Source organism: Lynx canadensis, chromosome D3, assembly GCF_007474595.2.
Source record: "Lynx canadensis isolate LIC74 chromosome D3, mLynCan4.pri.v2, whole genome shotgun sequence".
NCBI classification, from domain to species: Eukaryota; Metazoa; Chordata; class Mammalia; order Carnivora; family Felidae; genus Lynx; species Lynx canadensis.
Genome location: NC_044314.2, coordinates 73,999,169 through 74,011,941, shown reverse-complemented (window position 1 = coordinate 74,011,941; position 12,773 = coordinate 73,999,169). Strand labels below are relative to the sequence as shown.

The 12,773-nt window shown below is 51.3% G+C and overlaps 3 gene segments (V, D, J or C); all 3 read right to left on the bottom strand.

Annotated features, from left to right (window-relative positions):
• LOC115528231 overlaps positions 1-12,773 on the bottom strand; it is a 917,695-nt gene that overhangs the window by 78,784 nt on the left and 826,138 nt on the right.
• LOC116738411 overlaps positions 1-12,773 on the bottom strand; it is a 688,014-nt gene that overhangs the window by 45,850 nt on the left and 629,391 nt on the right.
• On the bottom strand, positions 6,771-7,955 carry LOC115528233. The segment is given in 2 exon segments: positions 6,771-7,686; positions 7,844-7,955. Coding segments are annotated over 2 exon segments (453 nt in total).

Sequence of the window (12,773 nt, the reverse complement as noted above, 5' to 3'; positions counted from 1 at the left end):
TCACCGTGAGCATCACTACTGCTGTCCCACACCTGGCAGTAATAGTCAGTCTCGTCTTCGGCCTGGGCCCTGCTGATGGTCAAGGTGGCCATTTTCCCTGAGTTGGTGCCAGAGAATCAGCCAGGGATCCCTGAGGGCCGGTTGCTGTTACTATAGATGACCAGCATGGGGGCCTGGCCTGACTTCTGCTGGTACCATTGAACATACTTCCTTCCTATGTTGTTTCCTCTACAAGTGATTCTGGCCGTCTGTTCCAGGGTCACAGACACTGACGGGGGTTGAGTCAGCTCATAGGAAGCCACGGAACCGTCAAGAGAGAAAAGGGAGATTTCAGCTGTGGATCTCATCTCAGGAGGCCCTCACCTACCTGGCCTGAGCTCCAGGGATCTGGGCCCCCTGTTTCCACCCTCCAATCATTTCAGCCCCTGAGGCCAATAGGCCTGGCTGGTGTATGGAGTTTTTGAACAAAGGGGTCCATTTTCATTTTTCTCCGGGCAGGTGTAGCGCCTCAGGGTCACACAGAGCCAGTGAGGATTTAGGGAGATTACACCCCTCCAGTCTCTCATCCTGCAGCAGGATCATAACCATCCTTCCCCCTACAACCAGCCCCCTGCTGAGCTCAGAGTCAGGGCCTGGATTGCCCCAATCCCTGGGGCTGCAGTGGGTCTGAGCCTGGGTGCAGCACCTGTGCAGTGAGCGAGGAGGCCGAGGAGGAGAGGGGTCCAGGCCATGGTGGAGGCACTCTGATTCTGCTACCAAGGCCCAAGGCTGGGCAAAGTCTCTCTTATCCCCTTGCTGGAGAGACCTGCTGGTTATGCAAATCAGCCAGGGCTCAGGGGCTGCTGCTGAGGAGCTTTGTGGTTTCAGAGAAGGGCTCAGCCCCAAGGGGCCAGAGAGGGGAGGGACAGCCCTGCAGACCTCTCAGGGAGGTCTCAGCCCAGGGAATTCTGCTTTACACTCTGGTTGCATAGGCTGGGTCCACACTCCGTATCTCTCCGTGTCCTGACCTCGCTCCTGGGGTGGCTTGTCCTGGCTGAGCTCACAGGTGGCGTTTGTCTGCATTTTCTGAACCCATGAGCACGTTTCCTCTGCAGGCAGTGTAAGGTGGCTTAGGTCAGTGTGGTTCCTAAGTTATATCTCTGTTGAGGAACGCCAGAACCCAAACCGAATTCCTCCCTTGCCAAGTACACATGGATTTTTAAGGAGCCATTGAGGTATTGTAGGTTTCTGTCCCGAGGACAGGTTATCGATCCTATGCCTCAGTACTCTGGGGGGTGTGCTCAGTGCCAGGGACAGACCCAGCTTTAGCAAGGTTTGACAGTGGCTGAGTTTAGCAGGAATGGGTCGGGCTGGAGAGGCACGAAGTACTGGACCTGTGCTAGAGACAGAGACAAATCTACAAGGCACAGAACTGAGAGACAGCGAGTCAGAATTTTACATCAGAGTCAGAGGTGGTGCTGTAGAAACTACATCTTTCCCACAGGTCTCAGGTCCTGGTGAGCAGCCCTCCCTCCTTGTTAGAACCCCTGATACCTGGAGCCTCCCTGTGTGCAGGTGGCTTTGCTGGGTGATCTCTGCTGCCCTCTGGTGGTGGCTCCACACTGGCTGCTGGAGGCGCGGGGAAGTCCTTTGCCCCGCTGGAGATTCAGAACCCACAGCTCAGAGTAGGATTCCCTGATTGATGCACTGCTGTCCCCAGGGGAGGAACCGCTCTTTTCTACATGGCCTCTGCCACTCTCAAGGCCAGACTTCAGGAGATGAGAGTATCCATGAAAATAGGAACAGGCCAATGGGAGGAGCAGGTAAGGCCCATCTGAGGTTTTACTGCCCACGTCTCTGGGGAGGTGGGTGGTCATGGGTGTGGCTGTGGGCCTTGCAGGAGGTGACACAGGACTCGGGGACTGCCTCTTGCTAGTGCTGTCAGCTGGTGCACCAAATAGGGCCATGGTGGCTAGTGTTCCAAGGACAGAGACAGGAGAACACACACTCAACAAACATGTATTGAGACCCACTTCGGTCTGGCTGACTTTCCATCCTGGGAAATCTCTACGAAGAAGGCACAGTTTCTTTCCCAGAATTTCCGTGCTGTGGGAGGGGCGGCGTAGTGGACACACTTGTTTTGGTGACACAGCGGACGTCTCTACCGCCTTCTACCTATGTCTTGTGTTCTACATTCATTTGAAAGCCAAGCCATTGCTATTCCCATGTCCCTCTGGGCCAGGATGGACCCTGTTGCTCAGCACTGGCCAGTGGATATGCCATTCAGCTGGGGATCTGTTTGGGGACTTTCGCTGTCATGAAGTAAGGAAAGAGACCAGATTTGTGGAGTGCCTTTCCTCTTGAGCACGGGTGTGACAGCTGGAGCCGCAGCAGGCACCTGTCTATTGTCAGCAAGAAAGAAAGCAAAGCTCCGTGGCTGGGCTGTTGGGACAAAAAATGAACATAGTTGGGAATTCTTGGAATTGGTGAGTGTCCGGAGAAGAGCCATCTGACTCCAGACTTTGTTCCTGTTTCTGATTATCATGTGTATGTTTTACATGAAAATGTTACTGACCAGTAGGGAAATGATTACCACCAATCAGTGAATTAATAAAATAATGGCAGGGAGAAAACCATTCAGTAGTAGGCCATTAAGATGGAGATCAGAAGAAATGACAGGCAGGTGCTATGTGGTGAGACGTTGGAAGAGGCCTCTCTGCAGAGTGACCTTGGAGCTGCTGTCAGGATGGGAAGAAGGAACATGTGGCAGGTGTGTGTTTGGGGACAGCAGGGTCAGTCCCTGCAGGGAACATAACCTCTGAGTCTGTACATAAGCATTATCGTTATAGTCACATGCCTTACTCCCCACCCCCCTCAGACACACAAGGTCATAAGTCACATGACTAATTAACCAACAAGCTAACTAATCACATAATGGAAGCAATGATTGTTAGTGAATAGAATAGGCTGAATTAGACATCACGTGCTCACTGAGGAGAGAGGGGAGGAGAAAGCATGTGGGGTCCAGGTGATGGGTCAGGACATGGTCTCTAAGCACACACAGAGGTGGGCTCCTTCCCTGCTGGAGGGGCTGGAGGAAGGCTGGGTGGGGCTGACCCTGCTCCTGCCTGAATGGAGCTGCAGACTTTCCCTGGGCACGTGGAAGTGACTAGCAGGAGGAGGCCCCGGGTCTGAGTGCCTGTCTGGTCCCAAAGAACGTTCTGCAGTGTCCAGTGGGAGTTATCTGCATGCACAGTGTATATTCAGTCAGCGTGTCAGGGCCTGATTTCTGGCACCATCTTCCCTCACAGGACTGAACTAAGTGTGAGGGTGGCTTTCATGAGATCCTATTCGTTTTTGTTTGTTTGTTTGTTTCTTGAGAGAGAGAGAGAGGGAGAGTGAAAGAGCCTGCCCACAAGCAGGGGAGTGGCAGAGAGACAGGGAGAGAGAGAATCCCAAGCAAGCTCTGTGAGCTATTAGTGCCGAGCTGGATGCAGGGAGACAAATCCCTCCCAAATCCTGAGATCGTGACTTGAACTGATATCAAAGTCAGGCGCTTAACCAACTGAGCCACCCAGGAGCCCCTCGTGAGATCCTATTCTGTGTGTAAAGAACATTGCAAAGGGTTGTATGTGGGGTCCTGGGGGAATATTCAGCACGGGCCTGTTAGTCTTAGGGCTTTGCCTGGACATCTTGAGCAAGTACCGTGAATGGAGAGGGAAGCATGATTTTCTGGTAACTAGGGAAGCATGGACACCCTGGGAGGGCTGAGGGGCAGGGAGCCAGGGGAACATGGGGACAGGAGATGAAAGGACGTTATGAGGATGTGTGAGGAATCGAAGGCTAGGGCTCGGTGTCCTTCAGGACTCCAGAGCTGGGCTGTATGCCACTTCTGTCATTCTGAAGGGTGAAGGGACCGCACAGGGATCTGCCGTGTCAGGCTACACACAAGTCAGGCCAGGATCCACCCTCCCCAGGCCTCTCCTTGCTACTGGGAAGAGAGGGTAGACCTGCACATCTGGACGGATGGCACCTGTCCCAGGACGGGTGTGTAGCTAGAGGCGGGTTCTCAAGTGACAGCCCTGCACTGTCCCAGCCATTTGAACAGATCAGGCAGGTGTCTGAGCACACGGACCACAGACTGGACACAGCCTCCTGCCCAGGTGGCTCTTTGAGCTGACGCTTCCACTTTGCCACGTGGTAAGCAAGGAAGAGCCACATTTCTTCAGTCTTGAACGTACAAGATGTCGCATGCCAGGGGGACTGACACAGAACAGGGCACATCAGGGGAGCAGTGCCAGCCCAGGGTGGCTTTGGTCTTACTTTCTCCTCATTGGGAATCTCTTGGAAAGAGCCCCCTCCTCATCTTGCGTAGGAAGCATGATAATAATCAACTCAGGGCCTGGCAGGAGCCCCGGGAAGCTTATAGAGGGTGTGCTGCTAGAGTTGGAGTCTGGTTCTGTGAAGTGTGATTCCTGACCCCTCTTCTCAGGCACGTGGGGCTGTGCCAGGAGCCGTTGGTAGTAGGAGACATTATTATCTCCACAGGGTCCCTGCTGCCTCAGCACAGAAGATGGTAACCATCTGTGCAGGGGCCCCAGACACCTAGGGAGGCTGAGTCAGGACAGACTGTCTACGGGCCTGATGGGGGTGGGCGAGCAATGTGGACAGGGGTGAGGGCAGGGCCCTGACCCTGTAAATCCTGGGTGGGAGGGAGAGCAGGACACCTGTGTCACAACTGTGCCGCCCTGGGGGGCCGTTCACCTGTGCTGGGAGCCACAGATGAATAGGAGTGAAGCCACTCAGAATGCGGTCCTGGGAGGACCAGCACCATAGGCTCACTTGGGAGCTGTTCCACATGCAGATGCCCAGGCCCCACCAGACCTGCTGCAGGTGCATCTGGTGGAGCAGCCCCTGCTCGCCCCCACCCTGCCTCAGGGGATTCTGTGCTTGCTGAGCTCCACTTGCTCTGGTTTAGGCCACACGGAAAATCTCACTTCCTTTGCTTGTCTCTCCTGGTTCTACTCGGCCACCTGGGACTTGAGGCTTAACTTTCCTGCTGTGGTCACCCGAGCTTTGTTCAGTTTCTAGGCCCTGTAATAATTTGGAAAACATGGTTTAAATGGGGCCTTTTTCACCTGTCACATGTGTTGTGTGTTGAGGAGGAGGTGAAATCCCAGCAGGACATGGACTGTGCTGCTCTGGTTGTAGAGAGTGTGCCGTGGCTCCCTCTGACTCCTCCTGGTAGTATTTCAAAGTAGCGGCACCGCCTGGGGTGTTTCATGAGGTCTGTCATGGAGCAATGGGGTCTCTGTTACACCACTGGGGTAAGCAAGAGAATATGGGTTCAGGAGATCCCCTGATACTCCCTGGGTCTGTGATTATAGTCATGCATGAGTCACAGTCCAATTCCACAGGTCTGATAATGGACGAACGTTCCAGAATGAAGGTCTAGTCCTACCAACAGGAAACGATGGCAACTAGCTCAGGTGTTTGCTGAGGGAAGGGGATATGGAGTGAGTAGTGAAGAAGGTAATTACAGACACCACTCCAACCACAGGTAGTGGTAACAAGCGTTTCTTCCTTGTGTTGATATGAACGTGTTTGCAGGCAAATTATTCATAGGATTTTGCTTTGTTCTATGTCATCCCATTATCACCTAACATCAGGTGTGCTCACTGTAATTTACATCTCAATATGGAAGTTGCAAGATATCAAATCCACAGGGATAAAAATAAATATCTCTAGCAGAAAAATGTGTATATCGTACCCTCTTGGGGAAAAGGGTGAGCATGTTTGTAATTGTTCGTGGGATGGTTTTATCTTATTAGGTGGAAGCATGACTACCAATGCACTCTTTGTTTAGAGACTGGTTCGTGTGGATCTGAGTGGATTTCAGTTGAGCGAGTTTGGACTGTGGTGGCTTATTAAGTGTCAACGTTGACAGGCTGAACTGTATGTCACAGAATTGTTTTCTGTCTATATTTCTGGGGAGGGTAGGTGGGAAGAGAAATTCTTATGCAAGAATTGGTGGGTAGAAGTGAGGCAGCACTCATTTTGTGTCTCACTTATGAGTCTGTGTATCTTCTGGTCACTTTGCTTTTTTGTTTTTGTTGTTGTTTTTGTTTTTTAATTTTTTTTAATGTTTATTTATTTTGGAGAGAGAGAGAGACAGAGTGCAAGTGAGAGAGGGGCAGAGAGAGAGGGAGACACAGAATCCGAAGCAGGCTCCCAGCTCCGAGCTGTCAGCACAGAGCCCGATGCGGGACTTGAACTTATGAGCCGCGAGATCATGACCTGAGCCGAAGTCAGACGCTTAACCGACTGAGCCACCCAGGCGCCCCATCTTCTGGTCACTTTGTAGGAGGAGGCAGCTGCCCCAGTGTCCCCCATTCACCAGAAAATGGATGTGGCTCTGCCACTGTCTTTCAGAACTAAGAGCACCTGGTGTATCTGGATCTTTTTTCCATTGTGTAAAATGACAAGTAACAATCTGATCTGTCTGAGGATCTGACATGCACATTGGGGGTTTGGGGGAGGAACTCCAGCTTCGTGTGTATACAGTGGCCTCCTCAGGTCCCTGGGGACCCTGTTGGAGATGCCGGCCATCATGGATTAGGTTCCTGGAAGCAGACTCTGAGATGGAGAAGTGCATGTGCAGGAGATCTGGAAGGAGGAGGGAGGCCAGACTGGGCAGGAGAGTGACCCACACAGAGAGATGCATCACATGATTCCTGCAGGGAGCTCTAAAGCTGGGACCTTCAGGACATCTGAGCCTGAGGCAGGGCCTTCATTCACTCAGGCCGGCATTCACCTGAACCTCTCTGAGAAGGGGCAGAAACCTGGGGAGGCGGTTGTCTGAACCAAGAGCACTTCCCAGTGGGGAGGACCCCTGTGAGCTGTCAGGGCCTCCAGGCAGCAGTGGTGTGTGAACCCAGATGTGGGGGTATGGATGACAACACTGTGACTATTGTACCCTCTGCTCCCCTCAAGTGGAGGTGGGTCATGATGCCAGGTCATCAGGAGCTCAGCTCATGGGAACATTGGGGACTCTCATCCTGGTGACTGGCGTGAACAGTGGCCCAGTGACCACCATATAAAAATGCAGAGATAGTGACACTGGACAAAAACCTCCTTCTGTCTCCTCCACCCAGGCCCTCTATCCCCAGGTCGTACCCGGGTTCTCAGAACCCAGGCAGCCTGGTGTTGTCAGCTCTGAATGCACTCCTGACCCTCCCTGTGCAGAGCCAGCCTAGAAGGCAGAGTGGATCTCGGGAGACCTGGGATCTGGGAGCCTGGGTCAGACCTGCTCATTGCTTGTCCACAGTCCTTCTGTGGCTGGAGGAGAGTGTGACACAGACAGGGAAGGCGTTTGTGTTTCACTTCCCCATCTGCCTGTGTCACTGTGAGCGTTCCCACTGCTGTCATAGGACTGACAGTAATAGTCAGCCTCGTCCTCTGCCTGCGTCCTGCTGATGGTCAGGGTGGCTGTGTTCCCCGAGTTAGAGCCGGAGAATCGGTCAGGGATCCCTGAGGGCCGCTCAGTATTTTTAGTAGTTAGGAGCACAGGGGCTTGGCCTGGCTTCTGCTGGTACCAATATGCATATCTTTCCCTCAGTACATCTCCAGAGCAGGTGATCGTGGTCGTCTGTCCCAGGGCCACCGACACTGAGGGAGGCTGAGTCAGCCCACTGGAGGCCACAGAACCTGAAAAGACAGGAGAGGAGAGGTTGGTTTGAGGTCCAGAGGCTCATGTCCAGGGACCCACTGCTGATGCTGTGCTGGGGCTGGGCTCAGGGTTTGGGGTGGGCCCAAGTCAGGTCCTGTGGTGGTTGAACTTGTGCCCAGGGCCCCAGAGCAGCACCTGTGCACAGAGTGAGGAGCGGGAGCAGGAGAGGGGTCCAGGCCATGGTGGAGACTCCCAGAGCTCTGCCTGCTGAGACTCCACAGCAGGGCAGCAGGGCAGTCTCACCCAGGCTTTTCTTTTTCTCTCCAGGCCCTTGGGGAGGTGATTGTCAGTATTTATGCAAATTTATTGTTCTGTGGGGCTCCAAATGGATTAGTCACTTGTGATTTCAGAACATGTGACTAGGGAGGAAGAGAGCAGCCCTAGCTTCCTGCAAGGAACTTTCTGGTCTGAAAATCAGACTTGGTTTCCAAGGTCTGGCATCACAGTGAAATTTCCGGGATCTGACCATAAGACCGTTGTTCCAACCCACTCTGCCTGGGGTCCTGGTGCCCTGACTCAGGGTCTTGTAGGAGCCTGGCCCTGGTGTGAGCTGGGCCGTCTGAGAGACAGACAACACCTGATTCAGGGAAAGGTGGTCCTGCAGCCCCATTCCCTCCCCCGCTCCTGCCTCATGTCCCCTCTGTGTCCCACAGACACACTCTGGTCCCATCCTTGGTATGTCATTAGAATGGAGAACTCTCTCATTCTGAAGTTCATTCATCACCTTCTGCTTGGTGGCTTGCTCAATAAACACCACCTGCTGTTGGAGATTCACCACAAAGTATGTCTACTTACATGTGGAGTTTCTATCTCTATGACTCCCCCATCTCACAAGAGAGCAGAAATTGGTATTGTCAACCCTTTGGTTCCTTTTAATGTTTTCATCAGTGTTTTATATAGACATGTGAAAAGGATGAAACACCACTGGAAGCAAATTTTAAGCTTCCTGGTTTTTGTATGGGTCACCAAGGTCACACGTTCCTACAAGGCGTGAGCTCTGGGGTCCCTGAAGGGAGCTGGATGCTGTCACTGAACCAAGAACAGCCCGTGGACCAGAGCTGTGGCCTGAGGCTGGGAGAATCCACTTTACTCTGGTGACAGTCTCATAAGCAGGTTGCTGACGCTCCTTCCAGGAACCAGCAGCTCCCGGTTGCCTGCTGCTCTCTCCCTCAGCTGCTCCTGAGCAAGCAGCTGCAGCCCAGGGTCCGAGCTGGCCTGTAGGTGGCAAAGATGAGGCAGAGGATGAGCGGTCAGGGCATCCGTGGATGTGGCCAGCACAGAGGAGTCAGTCCCTGGGAACGCTGGTAGGTAGAGGACCTTCATTTCCTGCTCAGTGTGTCAGGACTCCTGTCAATATTCTGGGTGACACCGAGTCAGAACCTCAGAATGTGGTCGCTGCAGCCTGTGGAGACAGGTTGGATTGTCCCCACTTTCTTCTGAGGATGGAAACTTGTACACCTGCTGTCCCCCAGGCCTGGTGTCCCTGTGAGGCTCCCCCTGGGCAGCCCCGGCCTCCATCCTGCAGCTCCTGATGTAGCTCTACTGCCCCCTGCTGGTGGAGGAGGACTCAGACCAGGAGCTTCCCTCCTGCAGGTCAGGTCACCCCACAGCACCTGTCACCTGAGAAAGGGTGTGGACCAGGGTTTCAGCCTCCTATGGGCAGCTGCTGGCCCTGCCCTCCCCAGCCCAGCACAGACAGGTCATATACACTGGGCAGGAGGCAAGACAGGGGTGATTCTTATACTTATCCCAGGACTGAAATACCCTGGCCTAGCCCACAGTCTTCTTACAAAAAGGAGTGTAACAGTAAAGTGTAAGGTCTATTGCATTTGAAAAGGGTCAGTGTCCAGACAAACCTATGTGATGTCTCACAGCCACCAGATTCCTGTGTATTTAGGAATCAAGACTGATGCCTCCTGCATCCCTATTAGTGTAGTTGGGTCATCATGGCAACAGGTGATGCTTCTGGCACTAAGTTCAGTTGAGCACCCAAACCTTTAATCCTATTGTTATTACTATCTTTTCTAGTTTGTTTTTTTTCATCCCAACCCACCTCTCCTGGACGCGTGGTGTGGCAGGATTTGTAAACTAGTCTCGTCTGTTGTTTGGTGAAATTAGGAATCTGCTAATTCAGACTTGGATATAGTTGCACATGATAGAGGTCATAGGTTAGCCAAAAATTTTCCCTTGGATTCCCACAGAGGAACACATGAGGCTCCTACACCAAAGTTAACTCACTGAGACCCCATGGAGTCTCTCTCATTAATAAGACTCTTAACAGTATTTTGTATTATGTAATGTGAAAAAAAGTGTTTCTTATATCAATATAAGCTTCTTCATTTCATGGCAGGTAAAGGGAAGGCCCGAGAGATTAGGTGCCCAGAAAACAGAGGAAAGTGGGTCAAGTCCTGGAATGGAGCCCACTAGTCCCTGGGCTCTTTGGGGCAGAACTTGACCAAGGAGGGAAGGAGTGAGTGTGAGGCCAGGCTGGGCAGCAGGGCTTCTGTCCCTCAGCTCATTGCCATCCCCATCCTGGCCTGACCTATAAAGGGGCCTCCTCAGCCTGTACATGGGGTGGGTTAGCAGGGAGGTGTCCCAGGTTAGAGCTGGAGAGTCTGTGGGGATGGTGGAGGCTGTCTGGCTGTGCGGAGACCTGGCCTGGGTTCCGATGCTCTGCTTTGCATTATTGCTTGGTCCTCTCTCTGTGCTCCCCTAAGCAGGTGGGAGTGACAGGGGTCTCATGGCCACTCTACAGAGGGCAGATGAGTCTTCTAGGGGACGACAGTGCCTGTAGGTTCAGGATACTGTGGGGCTCATTCTCAGGGGTCCCACTTCTGCAGCATCCCCTGGGCTGAGAGTACGGTCAGAGTCATGCCCAGTGTCCTGTGGGGGCTGAACCTTGTGGGAAGGGCCTGGGAGGCAGCACCGGAGCCGAGTGTGAGGAAGGGGAGCAGGAGAGGGTCCAGGTCATAGTGGGGACCCTAGACTTCTGTCTCCTGAGCCCACAGCTGAGCCTGGTCACCTCAAGCCTCCCTCATGCCCTCACTGGTCCTTGTGAAAGTGCTCCTTCTTAGGCTGGTGGAGAGAATCTCTGTGCTTCTGGGTGGGCTTCATGGGGATCTGGCTCATGAGGAGCTGTGCTCGGCTCCTGGCTCTGCAGGGGAGCTCTTGTCACTCTGTGTTTGAGAGTCTTAAAGGCTAGGAGGGGAAGGGTCATGTGAGGCCATTTCTGTAGCTGTTCTCATGAAGTGTACTTTGCAAATATTTCTTACCTTCTTTTTGTACGTAAAATCCATAACAGAAAAGGTTTTATCCTAATTATTTTAAGGATTCAATTCATCTCCCTAGATTTTTGATCTGTTCCCTGTAAATGTTTGATGTTCCACATTGTGCAGCGGAATGGGGTGGGAGTCATCCTGAAATGTTGCTTACATTTCCGTGTCATTTCCATTTGCCTTTCTGGTAGGCAGCATCTGGTGCCGCTGTGAAACTGTCTGACAAACCTTGTCTTTTAGACCATTTCCTGAATGTGATTAGTATTATCATTTCAATACAGCATCTTGCTTTTATTTTCCTGTCCTATCTGTTCTTTGTTCCTTCTTTCCATGTGTCTCTCTTTTTTTTGATGAATGAAACATTTTTTCTTCATGATTCCATTTTATCTCTTTTTGCTTACAAGCTATAAGTTCTTGCTATCGGATTATCAGTAACTTGGAATAGTGTACATTCTCATATGCTGCCACGTTGCTTGGAGTGTGAACACCTGATAACATACTTCTGTCTCTCACCTCTCAGCATATTCGCTATGATTTTCATGCATATTATTTTACCCATGTTAGAAATTCCAATATACCTAGTTCTTACATTTGCTGTGCACCACGAATTATCTTTTAAAGGAAAAATGTTAATATTTACCCCTATAGTTAGCATTTCTGATTTTTACATTCATTTTGTAGATTCAGATTCTACCCGGAACCACCTTCTCCTGCCTGAAGGATGTCCGTTATTGTTGCTCTTATTATGGGTCAGCTCGTGAAAACTTCTGTCAGTTTTTCTATGTGTGAACAATTTTATCTAGATTTCATTTAGCAGATATTTTCCCAAGGTGAAGCATTATTTTCTCCCCTTCTTTCAGTAGTTTAGAAATGTTAATCCATTGTCTCTTGCTGGCATTTCCACCAGTGCAAAATCCACTAGAATCCTCCTCTTTGTTCCCGAGTGCAGAGTGTGTTTTCTTCTAGCTGCTTTTTTTTATTAAAAAATTTTTTTAATGTTTATTTATTTTTGAGAGAGAGAGAGAGAGAGAGAGAGACAGAGAGACAGACAGAGTGCGAGTGAGGGAGGGGCAGAGAAAGAGAGAGAGACACAGAATCTGAAGCAGGCTCCAGGCTCTGCACCATCAGCACAGAGCCTGATGCGGGGCTTGAACCCACGAACTGTGAGATCATGACCTGAGCTGAAGTCGGTTGCTTAACTTCCTCTGGCTGCTTCTAAGATGGTCTCCTTTTCACTGCCTTGAGCGTTTGATATTGATACAGTTGTTTCTTTTTTCCTTTTATTTCTTGTGCTTGAGGTTTTTTGAGATTTTTGGATCTGTCCCTCTCGTGTTCCATCACATTTAGAGCATTTTAGCCAATAACCTTTCAGGTATTTTCCATGTCTGCACTCCCACTTTCTCTCCTTTTCTGACACAGTCACATTCTGTTCCATTGCTAAAGGTGCCCTGCAGCTTGGTGATTCTCTGTTCAACTTTAAGTCTTTTTTCTGGGGGCACTTGGGTGCCTCAGTCGGTTAAGCGTCTGACTTCGGCTGAGGTCATGATCTCATGGTTTATGAGTTTGAGCCCTGCGTCAGGGTCTGTGCTGACAGCTCAGAGCCTGGAGCCTGCTTCAGATGCTGTGTCTCCCTCTCTCTCTGCCCCTCCTCTGCTCACTTTCCGTCTCTCTCTGTCTCTCAAAAATGAATAAATGTTAAAAAAAATTTAAATATTTTTTGTTTTTCACTTTGCACTATCTATGCAGTGTCTTCACATTCCCTTGCCTGTTACTCTTGTCGTGTGTGCTGT